The following is a 25710-nucleotide window of genomic DNA, read 5'->3' as shown; positions in this document are numbered from 1 at the left end:
TTTGATGCACCAGGTGCACATTTCGACAAATAATATATCTTCAGTGATGCTCAAGCCGAAATTTTGGAAATTCGAAATAAAATTAAACTTGTAAGAGCTAAAAGGAAAACTAGAGGGCCAAAACTGGAGTCAAATTCGTTCAAGGATCAGAACTATGCATGAGGGAGATATAATCCTTAATTTTGAATGAATTTCTAAATTTTATCCCAGCAATTAAATATACATCCGTATTTTGAAGCTAGTAACGAAGTACTTAGCTACTGGGCTGTAGAAACCCTCGGGAGCTAGAAGTACTTAGCTACTGGGCTGTAGAGACCCTCGGGGCTAGTGATGTTAATAAATGAAATGAATTTTGCAAAACAAAACAAATAATGCTACTCGGACACTAAACCATACGATTTGATCACTGTTACAGACGTTTGAACATGCACATTCATTGCCTGATCAGAGAATATTAATACCAAGGCATGCAGTGTTGCTCCCACTAGTTCCAAATGAAATCACTAAGACTAGACAACAATCGGATAGTTGTACGATTAGTGACGTCAAACCATTCACTTTTCGACTGACATACGGATGACGGACTCCTCTGTCTATAGAGGACCACAAAGAGGTATATCTTGTCCAATCAAGCGTGACTGTATGCCAGATCGTCAGTCCCAGCGCCTGCTCTACGAGCGCCAACATGTTTCTTCCACTTTCAATAGCAGGATTATTTTTGATTCTACAAACCGTCAAATGCCAAATCAACGATGCAGCTCTCCAGGACACGGTGCTTAAACTTCACAATGGATATAGACGGATTCAGATGGCTTCTAATATGAAGAAACTGGTAAGGTGTCCAAATGAAAGGGAACACTAACACAATAAAATTCCTTGCCTTTTTATTTTTAAAAAGTTGTAATTCCTTTGAAAAAATACGAGTGGATACAAAATTAGATATATGTTAATTTCACTGGAATCATTATGAAATATAAGTAAACGGAATAATAGATAATATGCACCCGAAACAAATTCATTATTATCATCTGTTTATATAAATCGTGCATGCTAAAGTGGATCTCCGTATTTCACACCAGGTTTGACTTTTATTTTCTTTCTTTAATCTAAACCACAGAGATTATTTGTAACATTATACTTCGGAAAACTAGTGATGTTTTACCGAAAAACAATGTATTTACTTTTAATAACGGGATTATTGAACTCTGTAAATTGACGCTGTAATGGAAACGCCACTTGGGTATCATGTCAATATCGCATTAAAAGTGCGCTACGTAGATTTCAGGTTTTTATCCCGTGGTTCGACTTCATATAAAATCTGAACAAAATGGTTATAAAAAATCGCACGTTTGTAAAGCAAAATTGCATAATCCATCATGCGGTTGTTTTTATTTGCCAATAAAACACATGTTTTCACATGAAGGGCACGCAAATAAACATCATAATGAATGTTCGTTATTATTCTCTTGTCCATTAGTAACGAAAACAAGCGTGCACTTCTCAAGCTTTCACGGCGGACATCGCACAGTAACCTTCATTAATTCCGCTAATTTAAAATTAAACAGTACTAGATTATATTATTTGGGGAAAATGTTTAAATTTAAAAAAAATATACTAGTATACACTGTATAAGAATATTCGTCTATTTTCTGGAATTACATATTTAAAAACACGGCTATTATTTCATTTAAATCTTTTATATATAAGCTTATCTCTGATCATATAAACTTTGACCTCTTGTTATACTTCAGAATCTTCCATATGTACCTGTCCAGACATGTTGTATCTTCTGGTAAATGCTTTTAGACAAAGAGCACTTTGTTTGTCGTTTGACGTGTGACTTATGGATCTATAAAGACCACGCTTAAAAATGACATTTTCGTTTGTTCTCATCTTTAACTCTAGGGCTCAATCATATTTTAAGTCCCTTAAGCACAATCTATAAGAACATATCTACAAGTTTACATCATGATCATTTACAGACAAGTTGCTTATTTTGTTGACATAGGAATATTGATGATAGGTATTTCCTTTATGAATAAAAATGCAATAGTGTATTGTGACAGGGTTCTTGGACAGGAAGGTCCACTGGTCTGACCATCAGAAAGTCATAAATCAGCCGCAGAGAAACATCTAGAAATTGACAGTAGGTACCTCTCAGGTGATGGGACCCTGTCACGACCAAAATACATTTACTGTTGAGAAAATTCTTCTAAAACCACCCAGGCGTGACTGCAATTCTAAAACACAAAGTTTTATGCTGGTCGAAGGCTGCGACGTCATCTACGTCGTTGGATATTCATGACCAAAATTAAATTAAAGAAGTGTTAATTAGAAAACATTACATCGTCTTCACAAAACAATGTGTACAGTACAAATAACTGGAGCGCATTTTGAAATATGACCTTGTACAGCTATCAATATCAAACTACAAATTAAAATTTCAATTTGGACAGTTCTAATAAAATAAATGCTGCAGAACTTTGGTTTCTCACTCCATAATGTTAAGAAGATTTGTTCATCATTGCAATATTGAATCAAGATATTGCTTTGCTTGTAGGTAGCTAAGTGTTCGACATCCCATTTAACAAGCCTGCAAATAAAGGCTTTAAGTCTCACTGTGCCCTCGTTACCATATCAGTTTTTACTGTACCTTTACCCACCACTTCTGCCTATATTATGTTCATCCTTTTACTGCTTTATACTGCAATCCAGTTTAAGAGAATAAAAATATTGGCATCGCCATTATTTTGTATCTAAGGATGTACACTCCTGAGAAGGAATGTCGTACGAAAATTTTGCCAAGTGTATCTTTATTAATCGGATACAAATTAAGAAGGGCGTCCATGTGCTGATTAATGAGCCAGATGTCTTTGAATTTGACCTTTTTGCACTTGAAATTCAACATCTACTTCATTTAAATATATTTTTCTTATAATCAAATGATTCAATTGTTCTATAATATAGAGCAAGATAGTTTAATCTAACAATATGAATTAAATTCATTGTTCAAGATATACATCTTAATGAGCATGTGATATAATCTGTAAATAGAGAGTTAGTCCAATACCATAGACATGCAATGGAATGGGCTTACACGGGTATTTATATATCAATAAGTATAGAAAAGAAGAATAAAAAGCAAAATGACAAATATTTACATAATTCAATGTTGTTGTTTTTAGGATTTTTTTTTTGTTTGTTTGTTTTTTTTTTTTTTTTTTTTTTTTGTATCAGCTGCACCATTTTGCACTTAATTGTTGATAAATTTTAAACATATTTCTGTCTTACTATCCAAGATCATAAACTCTTTTTGAAACTCATGAAATTATCATCCTTATATCCTAAAGTCTAAAATTAAAGAAGTGTAAGATTATCGAATAGCAATCGCGGCATCTGCATATCGTAGAACTGTCGCCAATTTCTTCTCTTGCGACTAAAGGGTTAATATGACTAGAAGGTTGGGTTTTATAATGTTTAACGCCTCTCTCGAGAATTTTTCACTCGTATGGAGACGTCACCGTTGCCGGTGAAGGGCTGCAAAGAGGTATAGCGCACTTAGTATACGACATGGCCTACAATATAGCGCATTTGCAAACATCCAAATTGTTTCAATAGTCCATGATATTTAGTAAATCTAGCAATAAACAAATACCAATTATACCAGTTCCTGGCAAAAACAGTCATAAATATCGCAAACAAGATCAATGAAATTTACTTATTTTGCATGGGATATATGGAGAATTACTGAATTGGCATTGAAAAAATACGTGTTTGTATATTTTAACTAACTTAAACCAGAGAAATCTTTAATGGGTTTTGGGTTTTTGATATCATAGTATACTGTCGTATTAAAATCTGTTTAACTTGGTCTTCATATTAAAAATTGATAATTTAATCTAGTTATCCTATCTTCCAAAAGACTCTGCAAAGTGGCGATATATACACATAAGACAGGAGTACTTCACAATAACGTGAGTAGCCTAGTGGTGTATGCTAAACGGTTTTTGCGTTAAGGGTCTCCGGTTCAATTCTCTAAAATTCCACATCATTTTTTTTTCACTTCAGCTCGTTAATTTTTAATCATCGTAATTTCCACAAAATATACACACCAGATATAAACGTATACATGTAGATCTACTCATTGTTGTTCCAACCTCTCTGGTTACCATATTATACATATGAATTTAACGTAGCAATCTACACCTTTCATGAAACAAAAATCTTGAAAACAGTCAAGAAAATATCTTGATACACGATTCAGTAAAATGTCAAACAAATTGAAAATATCAATATTATGAAAAATATTTGATGTGTTTATAGTGACATACATGTGTATGCATGTAAGCAGAGAAGGTGGTTGTGAGTAGAAGAGAAATATCTTGTATATAGTTTATTAATAAAAAGTATTTCTGGTGAATTTTTAGTGCAAAATTAGGGAAATATTTTATATGGTAAACATGTAGAAGCTGTTCCTCATATCTATTTCATAAAGTTGGTTTCCTACATTCAATAATGCCCACTGGGTCAAGTAATAAATCTATTAATAGTAATAGGTACTTTTCATTTAAATATGGTAGTAGGCGAAATCCTGGGAAAGGGCGCTATACCTCAATTTAAACCTATATTCGGCGCTTACGGCCTTTGAACAGGGAGATATCTCTATCGTGCCACACCTGCTGTGACACGGGACCTCGGTTTCTGCGGTCTCAACCGAAGGACCGCCCCATTTAGTAGTCTCTTGCGATAGGCAAGGGGACCTATTCTAACCTGAATCCTCACGGGACCCTCATGAGTAGATATTTGGGGGAAATATATCAAGGCTGTTAATCATAAAACTAGATGATATTGACAGCCATGACCTAGTTTCTCCAAATAGTGGTAGAACAATTCACTTGTCATAGCATTGCTACATTCGTTTTCTGTGATAGCACCGCTACACTCGTTTTCTTTTATAGCAATGCTATAATTATCATAGCAATGCTACATTTGTTTCTTTGTTATAGCAATGCTACATTTGTTTCTTTGTTATAGCACCGCTACATTCGTTTTCTTTTATAGCAATGCCACATTAATTTTTGGTTATAGCACCGCTATTCGTAAGACCAAAAAAATGTAGATTTTATGTAATATAGATTCATTTAGATGTTTAAAGTTCGGTACAGGGGATGGGGAATAGGGATATATGTTGGGGCGCTTTTGTATTGTTTTTTAAGAAAGTATAAATGAAATCAATTTTGCTTGTTAAATACTATATTTAGTACATACATGCCATTTACATTACGGAATATCGGAACCATTATTTCGTCTCCGATTCCGTCCTGGTTTTAATATCTAGTATGTCCAACGAGATAACATTTTCTGCGTTAACTTGGGCAAATTTAATCCAATAACTCACGTTTTGATCGGTTTTTTTTTGGGGGGGGGGGGGGGCATTCACTTGCAACATTCTGAAAAATAATCTTTAAACTAGGCAGATATTTTTGTATCAGAAATGAGTCGTCTTTAGCCATCACTAATTTATATACAAGAGTTTCCCAAATGACGCATAATTTTCGAACTTCTTTTTCCAAGAGTTCCAATTTTTTTTAGTTCCGATATCCCGTTCTAAGGTGAGACTCGGAAGTACCGTACATTTAAACAAACAGGTGGATAGTCATTTTTCTTTTCTTTTCCTTACCTTCATACAAATAATATTTCATGTCCAGCATACTACCATTTGACTATTGATTTTTTAAAGTTACAGTTGAAATCAAGAAAGTTTTCGTCAAAATGTGTCTACATTGTCGTACTCGCTACATGACTATCGTTTTTCACGTTTTACGATAATGACCGTGGCGTTGTCAGTGGATGTCCTTGCAAGATTCAAACTTCTTGTATCTGATTTTTACCATTTTTAAGTAATAGTCCCTTGTGTCCTATCAATTTTTCAGGTAGATACAAAAAGATCAAGGTCAGCGTTTTCTATACATGATTTCAATGCCATTTAACACAACTTCCAGTTCCCTGTTTTTGAAGGTTAAATGAAAAGGTTGATGGAGAGTAAAAATTGTCCTGTTCAACAAATTTCAAATCATGAAATAATTCAGATGAGTTATAGCATAATTTTTTTCGTTTCATTCGGAAATTCGCCACCTGTCAGTAAATTTTTGCAAATGTAGACCTATGCTTGGCGCTCAAGGTCGTAGCAGTGAGGGTTCTTTAACGTGCCAACGCTGTCTTCACATCTTGGTGCACAGCCTCAACCTGTTTTAGAATTCTTAAAATTCAAGTCTGACATAATGTTTCTTTGATTACTATTCTTGTGTCTAATTTTTAAATCTGAACAACTTGTATAAATTCTAGGTCTTACGAAATATAAAATCAAACAAATCTTGGATTGTGAAATCAGCATTGAATATTTCTTTAGTTTTTACAATTCTGTGTGAAAATTTAAGAATTTGACATTGATGATATTCAGATGTAATAGGTATAAATCTTTGTACATTATAGTTTGCTTGGTCGCTTCATCGATGGATACATATTATCCAGGTTTTCACATTTATCTGATTTTCATTCCCTTCCTCACGTATATACATGTATCTAGATTGACCTGACATATGATGGAAAATTGATTTCGGCTGGGTTACGGCTAGCTCTATTGTATCTATATGTGAATTGTGGCTATTTGTTTGTCACATCCTGTCAACTATCCAAATCTAATACAGCCTAAATTAACGGTGTGGAAACAATTTTGAAATACAACTCCTGTATAATATGAATCTGGTCAATATGTTGCACATCACTTAACCAGATAGATCTTGATGTAATTAGACATAATGCTAGTAGTTAAAACCGAAGAATCAGAAATTATTAAAAACAAAGATCTTGATGTAATCAGAAAATGTATTCAAAACCAAAGTCTTGCCCGTAGTATAACAGTGGCGAATCCAACGCCGACACTCCGGGCGCACGCCCCATCCCAACTTCTTATAAAAATGTTCCAAAACACTAACATATATAGTTTCATTTTGTCAGAAGCCAGTAGCTTCAGGTTCGCTCCTGAACCAACCCACTCACCCCCACCCCCCGTAGATTCTTCCTGCACTCGCTAGAGGCTTGGAGAATGAAGAGACTACAGTCTTTTAATGCCCCCCCCCCCTTGAGAAAGTTCTGGATCCGCCAAGGTTAACGTTGTGGACGGACAAACTCAGATAAATCTTTTCACCCCCTATGCCCCCTGATCTTTAATCTCTTAATGTCCAGTAGTAGCTAATCAATGAACATTCAGTACTTATATATGGGGGCATGTTTTTATTTTTTCTTCAATGTTACCATCCGGAAGAGATCCCTAAATTAAAATTGAATTTTAACATTTTCTTGAGAACTCCGCACCTGAGCATGCGCGTGACATGCTTTAAACAATACCATAAGATAGGTATTTTTGCAATACTCTCACATTAATCTGCATTTCGAAGTGCTTGCTAATTTGTTTTAAACGCATTGCACACTTTTCAAAGTCTACTTTTGAATCCCAATGCCTTTTGTAGAAAATAAGAAAGTTAGACGACATTGATATTCAGTTGACATATAAACATGTACTTTCCCTTATGAAAATAATTTTTAAAAAAGGTTTTAGTCAATGAGAATGTGTCACATGTACATACACGTGCTTGTGGTGGGACATCGTTTCTGCACATCTATTATCGATCTATATTGTATATACTAAGAGTTCATTTCAAATAAATTATTGATTGATTTGAGGGGTGGGGTGGAGGGGGAATAATGAACAAAAGGCACAGGAATTTAAGATTTGGCATATACTTTTTAAGAATTGAATTCGTCCGAGTCCTCGTCTAGTGCGTACTTCGCGCGGGGGACAGGATGACTGATAAATCTGTGTTTATGACTAATCAACCTTCACAATTGTATCACATTGTACAGACCACTTTGAATAATTACATATCGGTTAGGTGTTATTATCAGGCTTTACGTACAATTATCTGCTTGACCCCAAAACATAAATCAGTCACGACAATTTTACATTACTTGCCCAATACATAAATCACTCCCGCAGGAATATAAATAAAAGATGAACAAAACGTCCAGCTCATTCTTATTACAAGATTGTAATTTTAGAAATATCTAAATAAGATACGTAATAACAATGAGCTATGTCCCAGCTTTGATACCAGTACCATATTTAACAATACTAAAGAATGCCATGTCCGTATGCAACGAATTCAGTATTGTTAACGTCACAAAAGATTGAAAGCGAAACTATTAGACAAAAATACATAGATGTAAATGTCAAGATTTCTGTTTTTTGTAGTAAACAGTTATTGTCAGCCCACGGGCTCTTATCTGTAGCCCTCATGTAGGATGATAGAGCGATATGGACTTATAGACAATGTATTGCATGGCATCGTCCAAATCTGAAATCAAACATTTCTTATGATTAATTTGTATTAACGTAGTTCCACACTCCTGTGACGTCATAGGATTTTGCAAAGTCAATGATTTAATGTCTGGAACATAAATTTTGTTGGAGTTTTTTTCCAATAGTTATTTTAAAAAAATTGTCAGCCATAAAATATTTCAAAAGTCTTAGTTATATTTGAAAAGTCAATGATATGTTTCAAAATATTGAATCCAAGGACAATAACTCCCTTTTCAATAAATTATTTATCAAGTCCATTATGCGATAGATTTCCTTTTATTTTCACAAACATTTTACTAAGGTGATAAGGAATCATTATCTGTGTCTTTTTGTGAAATTACATAATATTTTAATCCATGAGTGATTTTGAATAGCTCAGCTGTATGGTGCCAGACTTCGGTTTTTTATGGGGGTATACATACTCTAGAAGCTATAAATTTGAAATTATTAAGGAAAGGTATGGATTTTTGTTCATAAATAACTATAATAGATGTACATCTACTAATATAAACAGAAAAAATGATATGTAAACCATGCTATAAGGAAATTGTGTCCACATTTATTCGTATTTTAACATTTTGGAGAATAACGCTAATTCAGTAATTCTGCACTTATTATTCTAAAACTTGATGAACATATTGAAAATGACATGTGTTTTAGTTATTGACATGTTTCTTGATAAATAAATGCAATTAAACAATTTTCTTGTTGTTTTTATTTTAAAATAACGACAAATAACTGTTTCCAATGCATTCCATAAAATCTACATAGGGGTACTCGACTTCAGTAGTGTCTGTAATGAAAATTATTATGGAAATCCTTAACTAATTTGCATTTTTTCATTACTCTAAATGTTAATTTATTGATTCCAAACAAAAAAATGCTACCTAAACCCCAAAAATTCAGGACTAAGGACCCACCTTAAGTAAAGAAAGAAAATGTTACTTGTTTCTAGTAAATGTTTGAATTCAAATCGGTGAAAAGTTCATCCCACTTCTCCGATATAACCAGCGCACGCTTAATTATGCTGAGCAAAACAAGGCCGTACACAGTATATATGATAAAGACACGGCAGTGGAATCATTTAAATACGTGAGGGCCAATTTTCGTGGATTGTCGACCCCCCCCCCCTCCCCTTTAAAAAAAAGTTTCATTAAGATGTTATTTCGGGGTGTGTGTGTGTGTGGGGGGGGGGGGGGGGGGGTATGATTTCTGTGCATTGAAACTTATATGATTTGTGTATTTATCATTGGTTTGAAATTCGTGAGATAGAGGTACCCCCGAAATTCACAAAAATTGAGCCTCCACGAAATCTAATCCTTCCAAAGTATTAACTTTTAAGGGAGGAATTTGTTCACTTTTACTGTCACTTTCCCACCCTATAGGAGTTCATGAGATTGATCACTGTTCGTTATCTTCATCTTTTCATTCAAGCAAATTTACTGCACTCCCCGTATCCCATAGTTCTGATAAAAAGAAACATACTCTGCTGTTAAACCGGTCATTGTAAAGTGCTGTAATTAATTATTTAATCATAGTATATTGCTGAAATAATTAGGGCGCCCCATCCATTAAGCTAGTGCGGTTGTGAAAACTTTGAACTCTTCACAACATTTTCCACCTGAATAACGTGCCTCTGTAGATACAGTTTTCACAACTATGAGACTTATCCCATTTATACTTCTGAAGTCTGATCACGAGGACTGTATTTGCTTAACAATATGACAAAAATCAAAGCAACGCCCGATTGAAATATTTCTTTCTCTTTCGATCGAAATATTTCTTTCTCTTTTTTCCCTTAAATTACTTGTGGTGTTTGCTTTGATAATGATAAAAACATGGAGATGGTTTTCAAAAATGCTACTTAATTTGCAAAATACTAAATATCTTTCTTATTAGATATTAACAAAATTTCAGAGGTCTTGATGAGAACGAAATTGTGACCTTAAACTGACCTTGACATAAATTCAGAAATGACTACCTCTACTGATGTGTGAAAATATCGCTTACTACAGCTGTAGATTTCCAAAGTATGTTGTTACAAGAAACGCGAGTAGAATCGTCGGTAATGAACAGGCAATTGTTTTGAAAATTAGATATGACATTAAAGGCATTGATCTGCCTCCGGCTAGTAGTGTTTCAATAGAACTTCAAACATAAGCATCGTTTAAACCTCAGAACCTGCAAACGTTCGAGCGTCCTTCACATGTGTATCTAATATACATATCAAGGAACCAGGATGTTCGGAGAACCCGTATTTGAACGAATAAGTTTGTAAATAAGTACATATATGTTTCCTTCCCCCCAAAACTGGAATAATGTAGCATTATTAAATTTTTCATGGGGACTCAAATTTTGTGAGTACCTCCACCCCACGAATTTCAAAACACAACGAAATATAAAATTTAAACGATGTTCCACTGCACGGAAACCCCATCCACGAAATTACGTCAAATCTTGCGGAATCCGCAAAAATTGGTCCCCGCGAAGTTATATGATTCCACAGTTTATGTTATATAAAATTTGGCGATATTTGACCTTTTGACCTGAACATCAATGGAAGTCACGTGTATGTACTGAAGGGTGCTTTCATTATTAGCCCAGCGGTAATTGATATATGCGTTGTAAAAACTATAACTTTAATTTCGATCACGGGTTTTAATATCAGTATTCGTTGGTCATCACCATTCTTCTTTTTAAGTTAGATGACTATTAGGTAATACTTTCTCTACTCATTGGGTGTGTGCCAGGTAGAAAGGCTGTGGCCTATAATCTGAAAATTAATGCTGTCATATATTAGCGATCATCATCTAATATCAACTCATAGAAAGGGCTTGCTAGTTATCAGTTGAACAGATATGGCTGTGCTCGTAGTAGAAACCCAGAGTCTTTCGACCTTTTGAAAATATATTTAATAGTCATCTGCAGAACATTGTCTATGAAGTTTAATGTTTTCAGTCGAATAACAGTTGATGGGTTCAAAGTACAGTCATCATGACCTTTACTAGTTTAACATAAAACTCAGTAGTGGGTTATTTCTACTCATGACAGTCGATGAGCTGGGGTAAAGGAGCTCAAAATATTGGTACTATATCATCTACTGATTCATACAAAATAAGTATGACCCACTTTTTTGGAGGGCAGGGGCATAAAAATCAAATTTTTAATGATCTCTAAAAGTTTAATTTTATCACTTTACTGAATTTTGTCGGAAAACACATTTCAACTGTACTGGATGTAAAAAAAAAAATGTACCTTGGGATGGTTCCAGTTTGGGGTTGTTTTGGTTAGGGGTTGTTCTGGTTTGGGGTTGTTTCGGTTTGGGGTTTGTTTCGGTTTGGGGTTGTTTAAAATAGAAATGCTCCAAATTAGAATATCCAAAAAAAAATATGCGAATCACCCGTGTTGCTTCCATTGTATTAATCGTTCATAATACAAACCGGATATTTATTCCTTACATACAGATGCTACTTATTAATTACCTAAAATAATTAATCACACATGGTTTATGAATCTAGTCAAAGTGGTCAAGTGGTATAAAGCGTGTTACGAAGTCCACCGACTCCGCTGAGGTTACGTTGTCAGAAACTGACTGTCGTTTTTCAAAACAAGCATAAACATCGATTTCTTGATTTCAATGTTTAAGAGGTGAATATAACATTTGAAATTACTGAATGTCAAACCAATTTTAATCTCACTACATCAACTAATTTTTACTTAGCAATCACACCTTTCAATATATTTTTACGCAATCGATCCGAGATGAAACATTATTCATTTAGTTCGACAGATTCTGATTACGGAAAAGTCCATTAGTGGTTTCGGAGTAAAGTTTCATTTCAATGACGTCATGTCTGGATCTTGATACCAAACTGTTTTCAATACTAGACAATATTCCGATGCATCGAATGATAACCATAGAAGGAAAAACATAAAATCGGGAGAAAAAATAGTTTTGATAAGCATACGTCGCTCAATGGTAAAAAGATTCACCAATGAGGAGTAAAATTGTCAACCCCGTGTATACAGATCGTCTGCTTGTCATTGATGTCCGAAATCTAATTGCTTATATGAAGTCTTGGTGTGGTTTTGTAATCTTTTTATAGACGTACAAATCACACCAGACGTTCATCATATCAAGACTAGAATATGCAATCTTTTTATGGTCGGTGAACCAGAAAGTGATAAAACATGCTAACTCCGATACTTCTGCCACAAAGACTGTGATTCGACCTGGTGGCATTTCCGTCTTACACAGCGAATGACCGCAACCGATCGAAACCGAGGCAAAAAGTTCGTCGTATTTTCTGTACCCCAGCTATTGCTGCTACTTAACAGACAATAAACTTATCTAACAATAGCATGCCTACCTAATATACAATAAACTTATCTAACAATAGCATGCCTACCTAATATACAATAAACTTATCTAACAATAGCATGCCTACCTAATATACAATAAACTTATCTAACAATAGCATGCCTACCTAATATACAATAAACTTATCTAACAATAGCATGCCTACCTAATATACAATAAACTTATCTAACAATAGCATGCCTACCTAATATACAATAAACTTATCTAACAATAGCATGCCTACCTAATATACAATAAACTTATCTAACAATAGCATGCCTACCTAATATACAATAAACTTATCTAACAATAGCATGCCTACCTAATATACAATAAACTTATCTAACAATAGCATGCCTACCTAATATACAATAAACTTATCTAACAATAGCATGCCTACCTAATATACAATAAACTTATCTAACAATAGCATGCCTACCTAATATACAATAAACTTATCTAACAATAGCATGCCTACCTAATATACAATAAACTTATCTAACAATAGCATGCCTACCTAATATACAATAAACTTATCTAACAATAGCATGCCTACCTAATATACAATAAACTTATCTAACAATAGCATGCCTACCTAATATACAATAAACTTATCTAACAATAGCATGCCTACCTAATATACAATAAACTTATCTAACAATAGCATGCCTACCTAATATACAATAAACTTATCTAACAATAGCATGCCTACCTAATATACAATAAACTTATCTAACAATAGCATGCCTACCTAATATACAATAAACTTATCTAACAATAGCATGCCTACCTAATATACAATAAACTTATCTAACAATAGCATGCCTACCTAATATACAATAAACTTATCTAACAATAGCATGCCTACCTAATATACAATAAACTTATCTAACAATAGCATGCCTACCTAATATACAATAAACTTATCTAACAATAGCATGCCTACCTAATATGTTAAACAATTCAAAGTGAAAAATGTGGAGCAAGTCTAAACTTTATAGCACGACTACTTTAAAAGTTAAACTATTCAAAGTCAAGTTAGTCTAAAATTTAAAGCAAGACTACCTTAAAAGTTAAACTATTTAAAGTCAAGTTAGTCTAAACTTTAAAGCACGACTACCTTAAAAGTTAAACTATTCAAAGTTAAGTTAGTCTAAACTTTAAAGCACGACTACCTTAAAAACTTTAAAACACGACTACCTTAAAAGTTAAACTATTCAAAGTCAAGTTAGTCTAAACTTTAAAGCACGACTACCTTAAAAACGTTAAAGCACGACTACCTTAAAAGTTAAACTATTCAAAGTCAAGTTAGTCTAAACTTTAAACACGACTACCTTAAAAACTTTTAAAGCACGACTACCTTAAAAGTTAAACTATTCAAAGTCAAGTTAGTCTAAACTTTATAGCACGACTACCTTAAAAACTTTAAAGTTCGACTACCTTAAAAGTTAAACTATTCAAAGTCAGGTTAGTCTAAACTTTAAAGCATGCTATTTTCATTGTCAACGTAGTCTAAACGTGACTAAATTTAACTTAACTGCCAAACTATTCAATATGGAAAACTGTCAAGCTTTCTAGCCATTAAAGCATGCCTACTTCCATTGTCATCCTTTTCAAGCATTGAAATATGACTCTAAAGGAACTTAGTCAAAATATTAAAAACGTGAATAAAGGATTTTCTAAGAATCAGAAAATACGAAGAACCAGCGAACGTACAACCTGTCAGTTTACACGTGAATTCCGTGTAAGATTTTAATCATCAATATAAGCAGTCTCATTAATTAATTAGAGTGACTAATTGTAATTTTCACTGGCGCTTCAAGCAACTATATATAGCGTTTATGAAGATTGAGTACGTTTCTCGATGTCATCAATAAATCAAAACCTAGTCAATGTCCAAGTATTTTTCTGCATTAGTAATGAAATATTTACATTTCCAATGTTTTTATCGTCGATATTTTCACCAATTGAAATGGTAGCCATTTCCTCATGAATGTGAACGATGTGCGTATAAATCTTGATAAATATAGTACGACTAGTATTTTATCGGTTTGGAATTCTCCGACAGAAAGGAAATTAGAATGTAAATATCAGGGGTGGGGGTAGGGTGGGGAATTATTCTTGAAAATAATGAACAACAACGTTTCATGCCGGCGTACCTTCCAAGAAGCGCGTTAGTGCTTCATGAAAAGTGTGCCGGTGTGAAGCCCGCAGTTCATACCCCCATGTATGTTTGATAAATGAAATTTCTTTCTTAATAGCAAGTATTTTTCAAAAGGTTTATGCTCACAGAATACACTGATTTTTTAGAATCTTATTTTCATTTATTTATTTTTACAAATTTTGACAGGTGTGGGATAACAATCTGGCGTCGGAGGCCGCCAAGTGGACAAGCAACTGTATTTACGAGTTTCGGTACGGCAGTCATGGCGAGAACATGTACTACTTTGAGTCGAGTCTACCCGACAACGTTCTGCTCGAGCGCGCCATAGATGCTTGGTATAGCGAGCGGTACTCGTGGCGCATGTCCGGGGACTGCGCGGAAGCCTGTAGTTACACGCAGGTATTTTGTGGCATTGTAAAATGAATTTTAACTTTCAGAAGTAGTTAACCACTACTTTGATTGAAACAGGCAGATGAGTTTATAACAATCTAGAAAGCACCCCCCCCCCCCTCTATTCCGCCACTGGTATGGAGTTGACATTTATAGGTTATCGTTTACAGCAATTATATTCAAAGATAGAAGATTCTCTCATCAAATTCTATGTTTACATTAAACACCCTCAAACATCAAATTCTATGTTCACAGACAAATCTTAGACACCCTCAAACATCAAATTCTATGTTTACATTAAACACCCTCAAACATCAAATTCTATGTTTACAGACAAACATTAAACACCCACAAACATCAAATTCTATGTTTGCAGAGAAATTTTAGACACCCTCTAACATCAAATTCTATATGTTTGCGTTAAACACCCTCAAACATCAAATTCTATGTTTACATTAAACACCCTCAAACATCAAATTCTATGTTCACAGACAAATCTTAGACACCCTCAAACATCAAATTCTATGTTTACATTAAACACCCTCAAACATCAAATTCTATATTCACTTTAAACACCCTAAAAATCTTTCTTTTTTATGATTACAGACAAATCATATTCAAGAAATACCTGGTTACATGTATTTTGATTTTATTTTAAAATCGATTGCTTGCGTCCATCTGATTTCAATAATGCTATACGTGCACAAAAGTAAGTACTTTCGTTACAACATTACTACCTTAAACTGCAGTATCTAAAGTTTAGCAATCGAACATTTTTCTCAGACTCTGTTAAAACTCTAAATAGTTTTAAGGACTGACAAATCTAAAACTCGAAAGCCACCTGAATTTATGATAGATTTTCATACATAAACATATACCTACAATTGTTCATTGTAAACTCTAGGGGGCAATAAGTGGGAACAGGAAATTAAAGAAAACTTCCTATCGTCTAAAGCTGTTTCTCTAAGATGTCTTGTCTTGCCTATGTCATTAAAGAACCAAATTGTGCAATGTATATACATTTTAATATAATAACCCCCATAAAAACTGTTTACTAAAATAATCTAGAAAAATTGCAGAAATATCTCCTGCATGGACCCGACATTTCTTCCGGCTTGTCCGACATACTCTAATTAGGACCTTTCTTTCTGCTTGTCTGACCCGATATACTCTAATTAGGATCTTTGTCCCTGCTTGTGTGACCCGATATACTCGAATTAGAATATTTCTTCCTGCTTGTCTGACCCGACATACTCTAAATAGAACATTTCTTCCTGCTTGTATGACCCAATATATTCTAATTAGAACCTTTTTTCCAGCTTGTATGGGCGAAAACTCAACGGATAGGTTGTGCTATTACAAAATGCCAGGAGTTGACCATGCCGGAGGAGTTCATCCCGGGAGCCTGGTTCCTCTACTGTCTATATGATCCTAAGTAAGAGACCCCGCCCCTTTATTCGTCACAAATGCATCTATATAATGATTTCAAATATCCGTGGTTTTCAACCATTCATGCTAGCTTTAACACTCCTCGATATTGTAGGGGAAATACGTTCGGGGATCTTCCTTACAGCAAGGGCGAGACTTGCCAGAAGTGTGACGCTAAAGAAGTGTGTTCAGACAAGCTCTGCGCAGGTGAATTCATTCTCCATTAAACTTTCGCATGTAAACTTAGAAGTCTGATCAGAATTATTAATAATAATGAATTTGAATTTTTAGATAAATTTCCGACTGCACCAACCATTCAGCAACCGGTGGAGACCACTCTACCTCCCACGTTGTCAAGTGAACAGCTATCAAGAGGATTACAATCATCAAACACGGAATTGACGAAGCTGGAGCACCAACACAGAACTGCACTGGAGACACAACAAGTCCTGCTACAGGAAACGCTCAAAAAACAGAGGGCGCTAGAGGAGCAGCTCCGCACCCAACAGAAGCTGATAGAGCAGACATTACTGGCAGGAAAAGGTCCGTCAAAGACAGTCCACTTGGCCTGGGCTAAGGACCCTGTAGTTACCACCCCACAGTCGGTCCGACAATGGAACCGTGGCTTCTCCACGGAAGCGACGATTCGTCGGCGACTGGAAGCAGACCCGGGATCTAACAGTGAGTGCATGTCTTATACTGCATGACTTATACTTTGTAATGTGTGTTTGAACTATTTTTGAATATTAATATCAAATGTAGAATTTAGTGTTAACTGCCCACACAATAAGGGTTTTTTCCTCTTGTAGTTTCACTGTAGATTGTTTGTTCTAATCACCGTTTCTAAATACCATAACTCTAACACATTTATCAAACACCACGAAGCTGGCATGACCTCCTTCAGCACTTTACCTAATCCTTTTCATCACATTTCGTACATAGAGTGGGTAGAACTATTGTACTTTGGGTAGAATGTGAATGCTGGTGACAGGTCCTGTCGTGGCGAGGTACTCCGGGGGAATAGGTGAACCCTCCTGTCAGAGACATAGAGACAGACAGACCACCACTTCAACATCCGCCCAACACTTAAACACGTTCAACAGCATCTTAGTGCGACTGATCGCAATCGGCTTTCTTGATATTGCTCCATCTTCGACGTTATTTAAAAAATCTATCGACGAGACAGGGCTATCTAGAGGCGGTCGGACGATGTTTTGGCGATGTAGAACTGACGCGTCTAATTCTTGGCATAATTCGATGCGATAGCTGTTGTAAATCTCTGACAGGAATTGTTGTGACGCATTTCCTTTGTAGAGACTGTATGTTCTTTCCGTTTTTAATCTTGGTATTTTGTTACTGTTAACCCAGTTCTCCAGGTTGCGCATGCTCTCTGTGTAGGTCTTGTTATTCAGTGGATTGTTTATTGTCTCATAGGAAATAGGATGGCGTCGTCGTCGTTTTCTGGGATGCGCGCTGGACCGACGGACGACAAGACGGAACATGGCAGGAGGTACGTTCAAATGACGTCAAGAAACGACAGAGATTCCCGCCGGAAACCCGTCTCCGACACCCAGGAGGCGAGTTTCTTTAACCTCCAACGTCCACGAAATAGGTTCACTTCTGTGCGACTTTGGCAACCAACAACAACGCGTGCGCCGAAGTTTGTTTTGAACCCTCAGCCCAAAATATCGACCTTACAGAAAACCGTCACCAGCATGAGGCCGCTTAAACCAAATACAAACAAGGTCGCCTTGACGATAGGTAACAGATGACACTCATATCAGTAGAATTAATCATGGTGGCGGATCAAAACTCTAACCAGAAATTCTAACCACGTCACGTTTCTTTCAGGCAACGGAAACGTCATGAAATTCACCTACAAACCATCCTCGTCCTTAGTTTCGACGTCTCAGAGAGGTAATTTCAATAGTATTTGATTTAAAAGTATTAACAGTTGTTCAGAGAATTTTTTTCTGATGATGGAGAATTTCTCTTGATTTACAGAAAAGGCAATAAAAGACAGACGGGTTAAAGCGATACCTAGAGAAAATGCCCGTCCATCTTTAAGTTTAACTGACTTTAAAGGGCGAAACACAGGTAACATGGGTACAGGTCCTGTCCGCCTCGTTTTCACTCTTTCCCGCCCTTTCCCGAATTTACTCAATGCGATCCTTTTCATTCGATATTATCCTTATAGAAGTCCTCCCTCTTTTCATACTAATTTCCACACCAGTAGCACTGCGCACTGCAGCATGGACCACTGTAGCACCGAGCACTGTGTAAAATTTAATGTACCATGTTTTTAAACTACAATTTTTTTTTTTTCGTATTCACCTTGCGAAATTATGATATACTGTTTTTTTGTGTGTGTTTTTGTGAGACATTTTAATGAGAGGAGGATGTATCTTATGTCATTAGTCGAGACTTTGTCAGTATGCAGAGAGGGTAATAAAATCTGGATTTGTGTCAGTTTTATAGCGAACTGTCCACCTAGCGAACTCCCGAGTTCAACTGCACCAGATAATTCTCCCTTTATTTGCTACACAACACTTGTCCTTTCCCTTGTTTTGTTAACAGACTCCATCCACAATCAGCATTCCCTATGTACAACTGATCAGTGTTTGTAAAGTAATCCGTATCTCACCACTAACTGGTCAAAATTTGATGGAAATTTAAATAATATCAAATATACACCACAGAATATGAGAATAAAGTCAAAATAAAACAAGTAGCTCATGACATCATATAGTATTCGTCAAAATTGCTTATCATCCAAAAGTGATGAGGTGAGCATGACCAAAAGAGATGGTAAGCAAAAAGCAAATTTGTCGTACAAATTATCCACCATGCGTGCGCATCCTATTAAAATCGATGTCCTGCATTACAGGGACAGCGCTAGCCAGCCAGAACCAGTTAGATTTGTCGGCTTCTGACAACTTTCGTTTCGGGGGTGCCAGAGCGGTGGAGAGCCAATTAGCGTCCTCTAGCGCCTTGCGATCCCAAGGGCGACAACACACATCCCTCAGTATCTATCAAACCCATTCTTCTAGTCAAGTCACGGAAAAGAAAGAGACCATGTCCAGCAGCGTACAGTCCCAGGGAAGAGAGCAGTCTAAGAGCAATAACTTCCAATCACAGCAAAGTTCTATTGCAAGCATGGCCTCCCAGCAACAAGCGTCCGCATCAAGCGGTGGACAAATCCAAGAGCGCCAAAACCCAGACTTCCGGTCACGCAGAGTGTTTACTTCCCGTACAATAGCACCTTCTACCACCGCTGCTCCCTATGTTCCCCCGCCCCGTGAGTATAATCATTGTAGATATGTGACGGGTAAGATCCATGACGTATTTTGGTATATGGTGTTAGCTTGTGTATCACGTGATGACTTTAGATTTCGAAATTCATCTGTTTCAGCCGGTTTTAATTAGGACAAAGGGTTACATTAGTACGATCAAAGAAAAAATGTATACGAAATTGTGATTGTTTTTAACAGTTATGCCGCGTTTTATTGCAGCACAACCAGACTTTCGTTTTACAAACGGCCTTACGACCAGCTACAGTGTCCAGTAAAATCTGTGAAAAATTGATTGATTGTACTCATTTTAATCTTTTTTCTTCAAATTTTTCCATGAACTTGCATGTGAAAAAAAAGCAGCATTAAATAAATTGATATATATTTTATATTCATTCAGTCCTAAGTCGTGAGATCTTATAAAATCAAGTTTCGTGAATACTATAATCAAACACCCGACACCCAGAATGTTATTTCCGTAGCGACCCAGCTTGTGTTCTGTTGGAATGTGATTTACACATATATTTTTCGAAAATTATTTTAATTTTAGAGAAATGAACTTAAACCCCAGTAATGACCAAAATATTCAGTCATTTTGGATCCATGCGAAACTCCCTCTGGAAATGTTAGTTGATTCGCAGTCTTGTAGAATTCCGAGTCGGATTCTAAAAGTCATCAACCATCATGAAATTCAGATTTGATTTCCTTGTAATAGAAACGAATGGTAGAGCCATTTCATCAGATATTTCAGTCTGAGATCCATAATCGATTTTAAATTGACATAAATATGTATAATTACGATGGAGTTTCATGTTCTGGTCCCGTTTCCCGTCAGTTGCTTTTTCAATCACGGTAATCAATGTTAAAGGTCATAGTCTGACGTCAACGTTCCGCTAATCCGCATCGCTGGGAATGTCACGTGGTGTTTTGTCCCTAGTCCAGACTAAGGATTGCATTTTTCACTTTTAGGCTAGCGGTGCCACAACATTTAAAAAGTAATAATAGACTATTACAAAAATTTCATTTCAAGGTCATTTTTGTCTGTCGTGAAGGAGTTTTGAGACCCAAAATATCTGTAAAAATGAGCTCTAAATTGAGAAAGGGAAATATACAAATAACAAATAAACTTTGAACAACCAAAATAAAATATCCTTCAAAGTTACATGATATTAGTATTCTCAAAATACACAACTATTATCATTAAGTCTAAAAATTGTGTAATAAATGTGCTAGTCGTGACTATAAGAGAACAATGTATTAATCTATATTAAAAAGAAACCATGGAAATAGCAACTGGTTTGATAATAAAATTCTAAAATCATCACTCCAAACGATAAAGCGTACGTACCCTACTGCGACAAGAATTTAATGATATCTAAATACCCCTTATATTATTGAATTTGATGAGAATAAACATTAAGTCCTTTTTTAATGTTTCAATACTAGATCTCTACTCGAGGCACAAGCGTCACTTGATTAGCTGAAACCAAAACAAAATCTTATTGGAACTCTTTAATGTACAGTTTATAAAGGTTAATTATTTGGATAATAATTTACGAATTTAAATATTCTTAAAATTAGCACAATAGACGAAATTCCAATATTGTTTTTAGTAAAATTTCTGTTGCTGAGACACTTTTAAAAAAAAGCAAATATAACGAACTGTGATTAATCCCATAAATCCTATAAAGAATACAAAATCGAGAGTAAGCCAAACATGGAACTCTAGACACACCAGAGCAAGCATCCCCTGTCGACCGGTCACACCTGCCGTAAGCCCTTTATCTTGATCAGGTAAACTGGAGTAATCCGTAGTCAAAATCAGTAACTAGTAAAATACGGTCTAACAATTGGTATAAAAAATGTCCGACAGCATTTGATCGAATGGCAGGTTGTATTTGCAAATTAGATTATCAAAACGACCATAGAATTTGAAATTGCTGTCCTTAAACGAGGCTATTGAAACCTCTGTAACATTATCTTATTTGTCAGTAGAATGCTTCAGTTTGAAAAATTATCATACGCAAAACATGCTCTCACGGTTCGAATCAGTTGAGACATAAACACCATATGCAAGTGATATTGCTACGTAAATATACGAAGTTGCCGATGGAGAACCCAGGAAAAGCTGAAGTTATCATGTTTTTCCTAAAGTTGTGTGTTAGTTTGTTAGTAAAAGTCTAAAAATGACGTCATTATTTGACTATTTTAGCTACTCTGCCTCCAACCACCATCCCACTGGATTGTGTAGACAAGGACGTATACTGCCCCTACTGGAAAGTCTATTGTGAAAGAAATTCATACGTCTTTGAGAACTGTCGTCGGACATGCAAGTCGTGCTACGTCCCACCACCTCCCATAATTCCACTTCCTCCAGCAGGTCAGTATCACCCCAACCTGTGACTATCAGTAGTTTGTGTATCCACGTGACCATTTCAAATACTATAATCTACCACGCATAGATTGTATAGTGTCAACATATTGTAATTGCATGCTCTTAATTGCACATTAAGTAGCGCTATCAAATTCTGTGCTTTACAGTTTAGCAGAATGTATGTGTAATGTAGGTACTTATTTTTTAAGGTCTGGGGTTTCGTATTGAGAGCAGAGTGAGTACTGAGCATGAATGACCGGGTTTTTTTCCTGCATGCGATATCGACCCTCCGAACTGGATCTGCTTTCCTCTGTCTCAAATACCGCTTAACCTCCTCCCATTCCTTACTATGTCTATGATTTAACACGTTCTCTGCTTTCGATATTTTCTACATGAATCACTATCTTAACAAGGTTTTACCTTTAAGTCCAAGATTTAAAATCAATGGGGTCTGTATGGCCTCATGCATGTTATATCGATAGTAGTATATGGTTAACACACTTGTGAATTATAGTAATACAGTCTCGAATGTTATAAAAAGTCGAATTCCATTTTGACGATACGCGTTTCAATGCCAATTTCATTAAAATTCATAATTTGTTTTATATTTTAGAAAAACTGACTCCATCCAATGGTGAACAGCAGTACCAAGAGACAAGGACACAATACCAAGAGACATCACAACACACCCAGGAGTACCAAATTCAGCAACAATCAACCAGAACACAGCAGCAAACTGTAAAAGAAAGCATTCAACAACCCAACTACATCCAGCAAACACAGCAACAAGCTGTACAAGAAAGCATTCAACAACCCAACTACATCCAGCAAACTATCATTCAAGAGCAACCAAATGTAAAACAGAGTGTTCGATTGGACCAAAGTTTTCAGCAACAGGCCTCTATCCAGTCGAGCAACCAGCAGGCCCAACAGTATCAGGAACAGTACATGGTGCAGCAACCTCAATCGGGTTTCAACCAACAGCCACAAATCATTCAGCAACCTCAACCTATCTATCAGCAACCCCAAACGCAAGTTCAAGTACCGGTATATCAGCAGTCTGGTTTTCAGCAATATGACGGTCTAGGGGGAGTGCAACCTCAAGTGAACTATAACCAGCAACAAGCTTATGATTATGCTCAACCAACGGCATCAATCCAATCATGGCACGGAGGAATGGGAGAGCAACGGAATATCCATGGCAGCAATATGCATATAAACTTCCAACAAAAGACGGCCTCTCATTCACTTCAAACAGGCAATCAAATTCACGGACAGCAACAATTTCCAGAACCTCAAACTCCCACACCCACCCAGGCATTACCATTAGAGTTTCGTGGACACACTCCAGCCACAGCAAATTTCAAAAAGAAACCTATTAAACAGCGAGAACCAGTAGGGGAGATTAGCCCGCATATTAAGATTCAAGAGGCGCCGCCAGAGGGCATGGAACCCATAACGACAACTCCTACCACGACTTCAACTACAGCAGCAACAACCACACCAACAACTACACCAACAACCACAACCACCACAACAACAACCACAACCACAAAACGTCCGACAACTCGTCCTCCGACACGCCCACCAACACGACCACCGGCTCGACTGCCGACGCACCCACCACAACGCTTCTTTAATAACCAGAATATGTATGGTGTCAACCAATACTACCCCACTGACAATCTGTACAACTACCAAAATCAAAACGTTCGATTCCAAAATACAAATGCCCAATTCCAACAGGTTCAACAAACCAGTAATATGCAGACAAATCAAATCTATAACCAAAATATGGCTGTGGGTTTTCAACCGAACTTTGCTACCCGACAACATATTTACAGGCAGACAACACCAGCCCCAATCATCTATCAACAACAGATGATCCAACAAAACACACCAGCGCCAATTATCTATCAACAACAGAACAGACAACAAAATACGCAAGCTAGAAACAACATTTTTAGACGAGCACAAGTTCAAAGTCAGTCACTTGGCTTAAATACGCCAATTCGTTCTTCAGTAACATATCCACCACCCGCCATTTTGTCGTCCAAAAAACAGCAGGCCAAAATCAACCTGCAGTACCAGCAGCAACAGCAATACCAGCAACAACAAAAACGGCAGCAGCAACAGCAACAAAGACAATTTATAAACGCACCAGTGAATCAGAACGTACAATATCAGAAACAACAGTCTACTAACTTATTCAGTAGCGCCCTTATGGGGGCAAACTTCGGCCAAGCTAACATAAACCTAGCGAACAACCTTGGAACACAGCCAGGTCAGTACCAGCGGGTGCAGGCGGCCAGTGACGTCAACTGGTACTACTCGGTGTCCACGCGACCACCAAATGTTCCCACAGAGCCATTTCCCACACAACCTCTGTTAGATCTTAATTTAAAACTTTATGAAAACTCTCACATGGGTTTACAATCAAACTCCACGGCGGCTGTTCGGCGGTCGGTTTGTGTGGACGTGGATGCACGGTGTCCCCAGTGGACGCAGTGGTGCGGAATCGACGAGTATGTGGATAATAACTGTAGGAAACTGTGTAAAAACTGCAGGTGATGACGGGGCTCTCGCAGTCTGACGTAATAAACTTCCTTCAACGGAAGCATCAACGAGAAATGAACCTTTGGGCGGAGTTGTCGCCCTTTCCATTCCAGACGTCATCATCTCGGACTAAGCGAGGGCGTGAATTGGAAGATGTGTGTCTCGGCGTATTCGTCGATGAAAAGAATGATTGCTGTGTGCTGTTGATTGTGCTTTCACTTTTTTTTCACTTTAAACTACTATATTTCATAATTTTTAAGAAGCTATATTATTTATGATATTTGGGTTGTGTCCTTCCTTCGGGTAGATACAAGATTTTTTAACTCTAAGTTATCGCTAACATAATCACATTCATCCCATGTATCATTGATATATTATTTCACCTGTCTCTGAATCTTGGTTTCTAGTGCTAGTGTTTTTGTAAATATACAGAGTTCTGAAAGTGTTATTGCTTTGAATGAAAACATTCTTATTTTGTTGCTAATGTTGATAATAAAGTTTTCATACTGGTGTAATTCTTTTTAAGTCCCATCATCACCTGTAGATGATTGACGTATATCCTAGAGACGAATTCCAATCAGTTTTCACTGGATGATTAACAGGCATGCGCAGATTCAGGGGTTTTATTTTGGGGCTTGAAGCGATCATGAAGAACGCTTTATAGAATTCTCTGATAAATATATATATTTAAAAATTGCTTAAGAATTGAAAATTATATATTATATGAAG

At 36.3% G+C, this 25710-nt stretch overlaps 1 protein-coding gene across 1 annotated transcript; it reads left to right on the top strand.

Annotated features, from left to right (window-relative positions):
• Nucleotides 1–685: 685 nt before the first annotated feature.
• On the top strand, nucleotides 686–25455 carry LOC125671503 (uncharacterized). Its single transcript, XM_056163982.1, has 12 exons — nucleotides 686–832; nucleotides 15130–15342; nucleotides 16653–16768; nucleotides 16877–16968; nucleotides 17053–17442; nucleotides 18196–18522; nucleotides 18613–18678; nucleotides 18766–18858; nucleotides 19655–20059; nucleotides 22264–22431; nucleotides 23039–23163; nucleotides 23209–25455. Exons 1-12 carry the CDS (start codon nucleotides 686–688, stop codon nucleotides 24994–24996), a joined length of 3930 nt encoding a protein of 1309 aa, XP_056019957.1. The 3' UTR covers nucleotides 24997–25455.
• The last annotated feature ends 255 nt before the right edge of the window (nucleotides 25456–25710 follow it).

Source organism: Ostrea edulis, chromosome 4, assembly GCF_947568905.1.
Source record: "Ostrea edulis chromosome 4, xbOstEdul1.1, whole genome shotgun sequence".
Taxonomy (NCBI): Eukaryota; Metazoa; Mollusca; class Bivalvia; order Ostreida; family Ostreidae; genus Ostrea; species Ostrea edulis.
The sequence above is the reverse complement of the archived record's forward strand: the minus strand, read 5'-3'. Positions and strand labels throughout refer to the sequence as shown.

Excerpts from the sequence above, each read along its gene's own strand:
- LOC125671503 (XM_056163982.1), top strand. The coding sequence starts at position 686 with ATGTTTCTTCCACTTTCAATAGCAGGATTATTTTTGATTCTACAAACC. Across the intron at positions 16,769-16,876 it reads TACTGTCTATATGATCCTAA|GGGAAATACGTTCGGGGATC; the intron begins GTAAGAGACCCC and ends TCGATATTGTAG. Across the intron at positions 17,443-18,195 it reads AGCAGACCCGGGATCTAACA|GAAATAGGATGGCGTCGTCG; the intron begins GTGAGTGCATGT and ends ATTGTCTCATAG.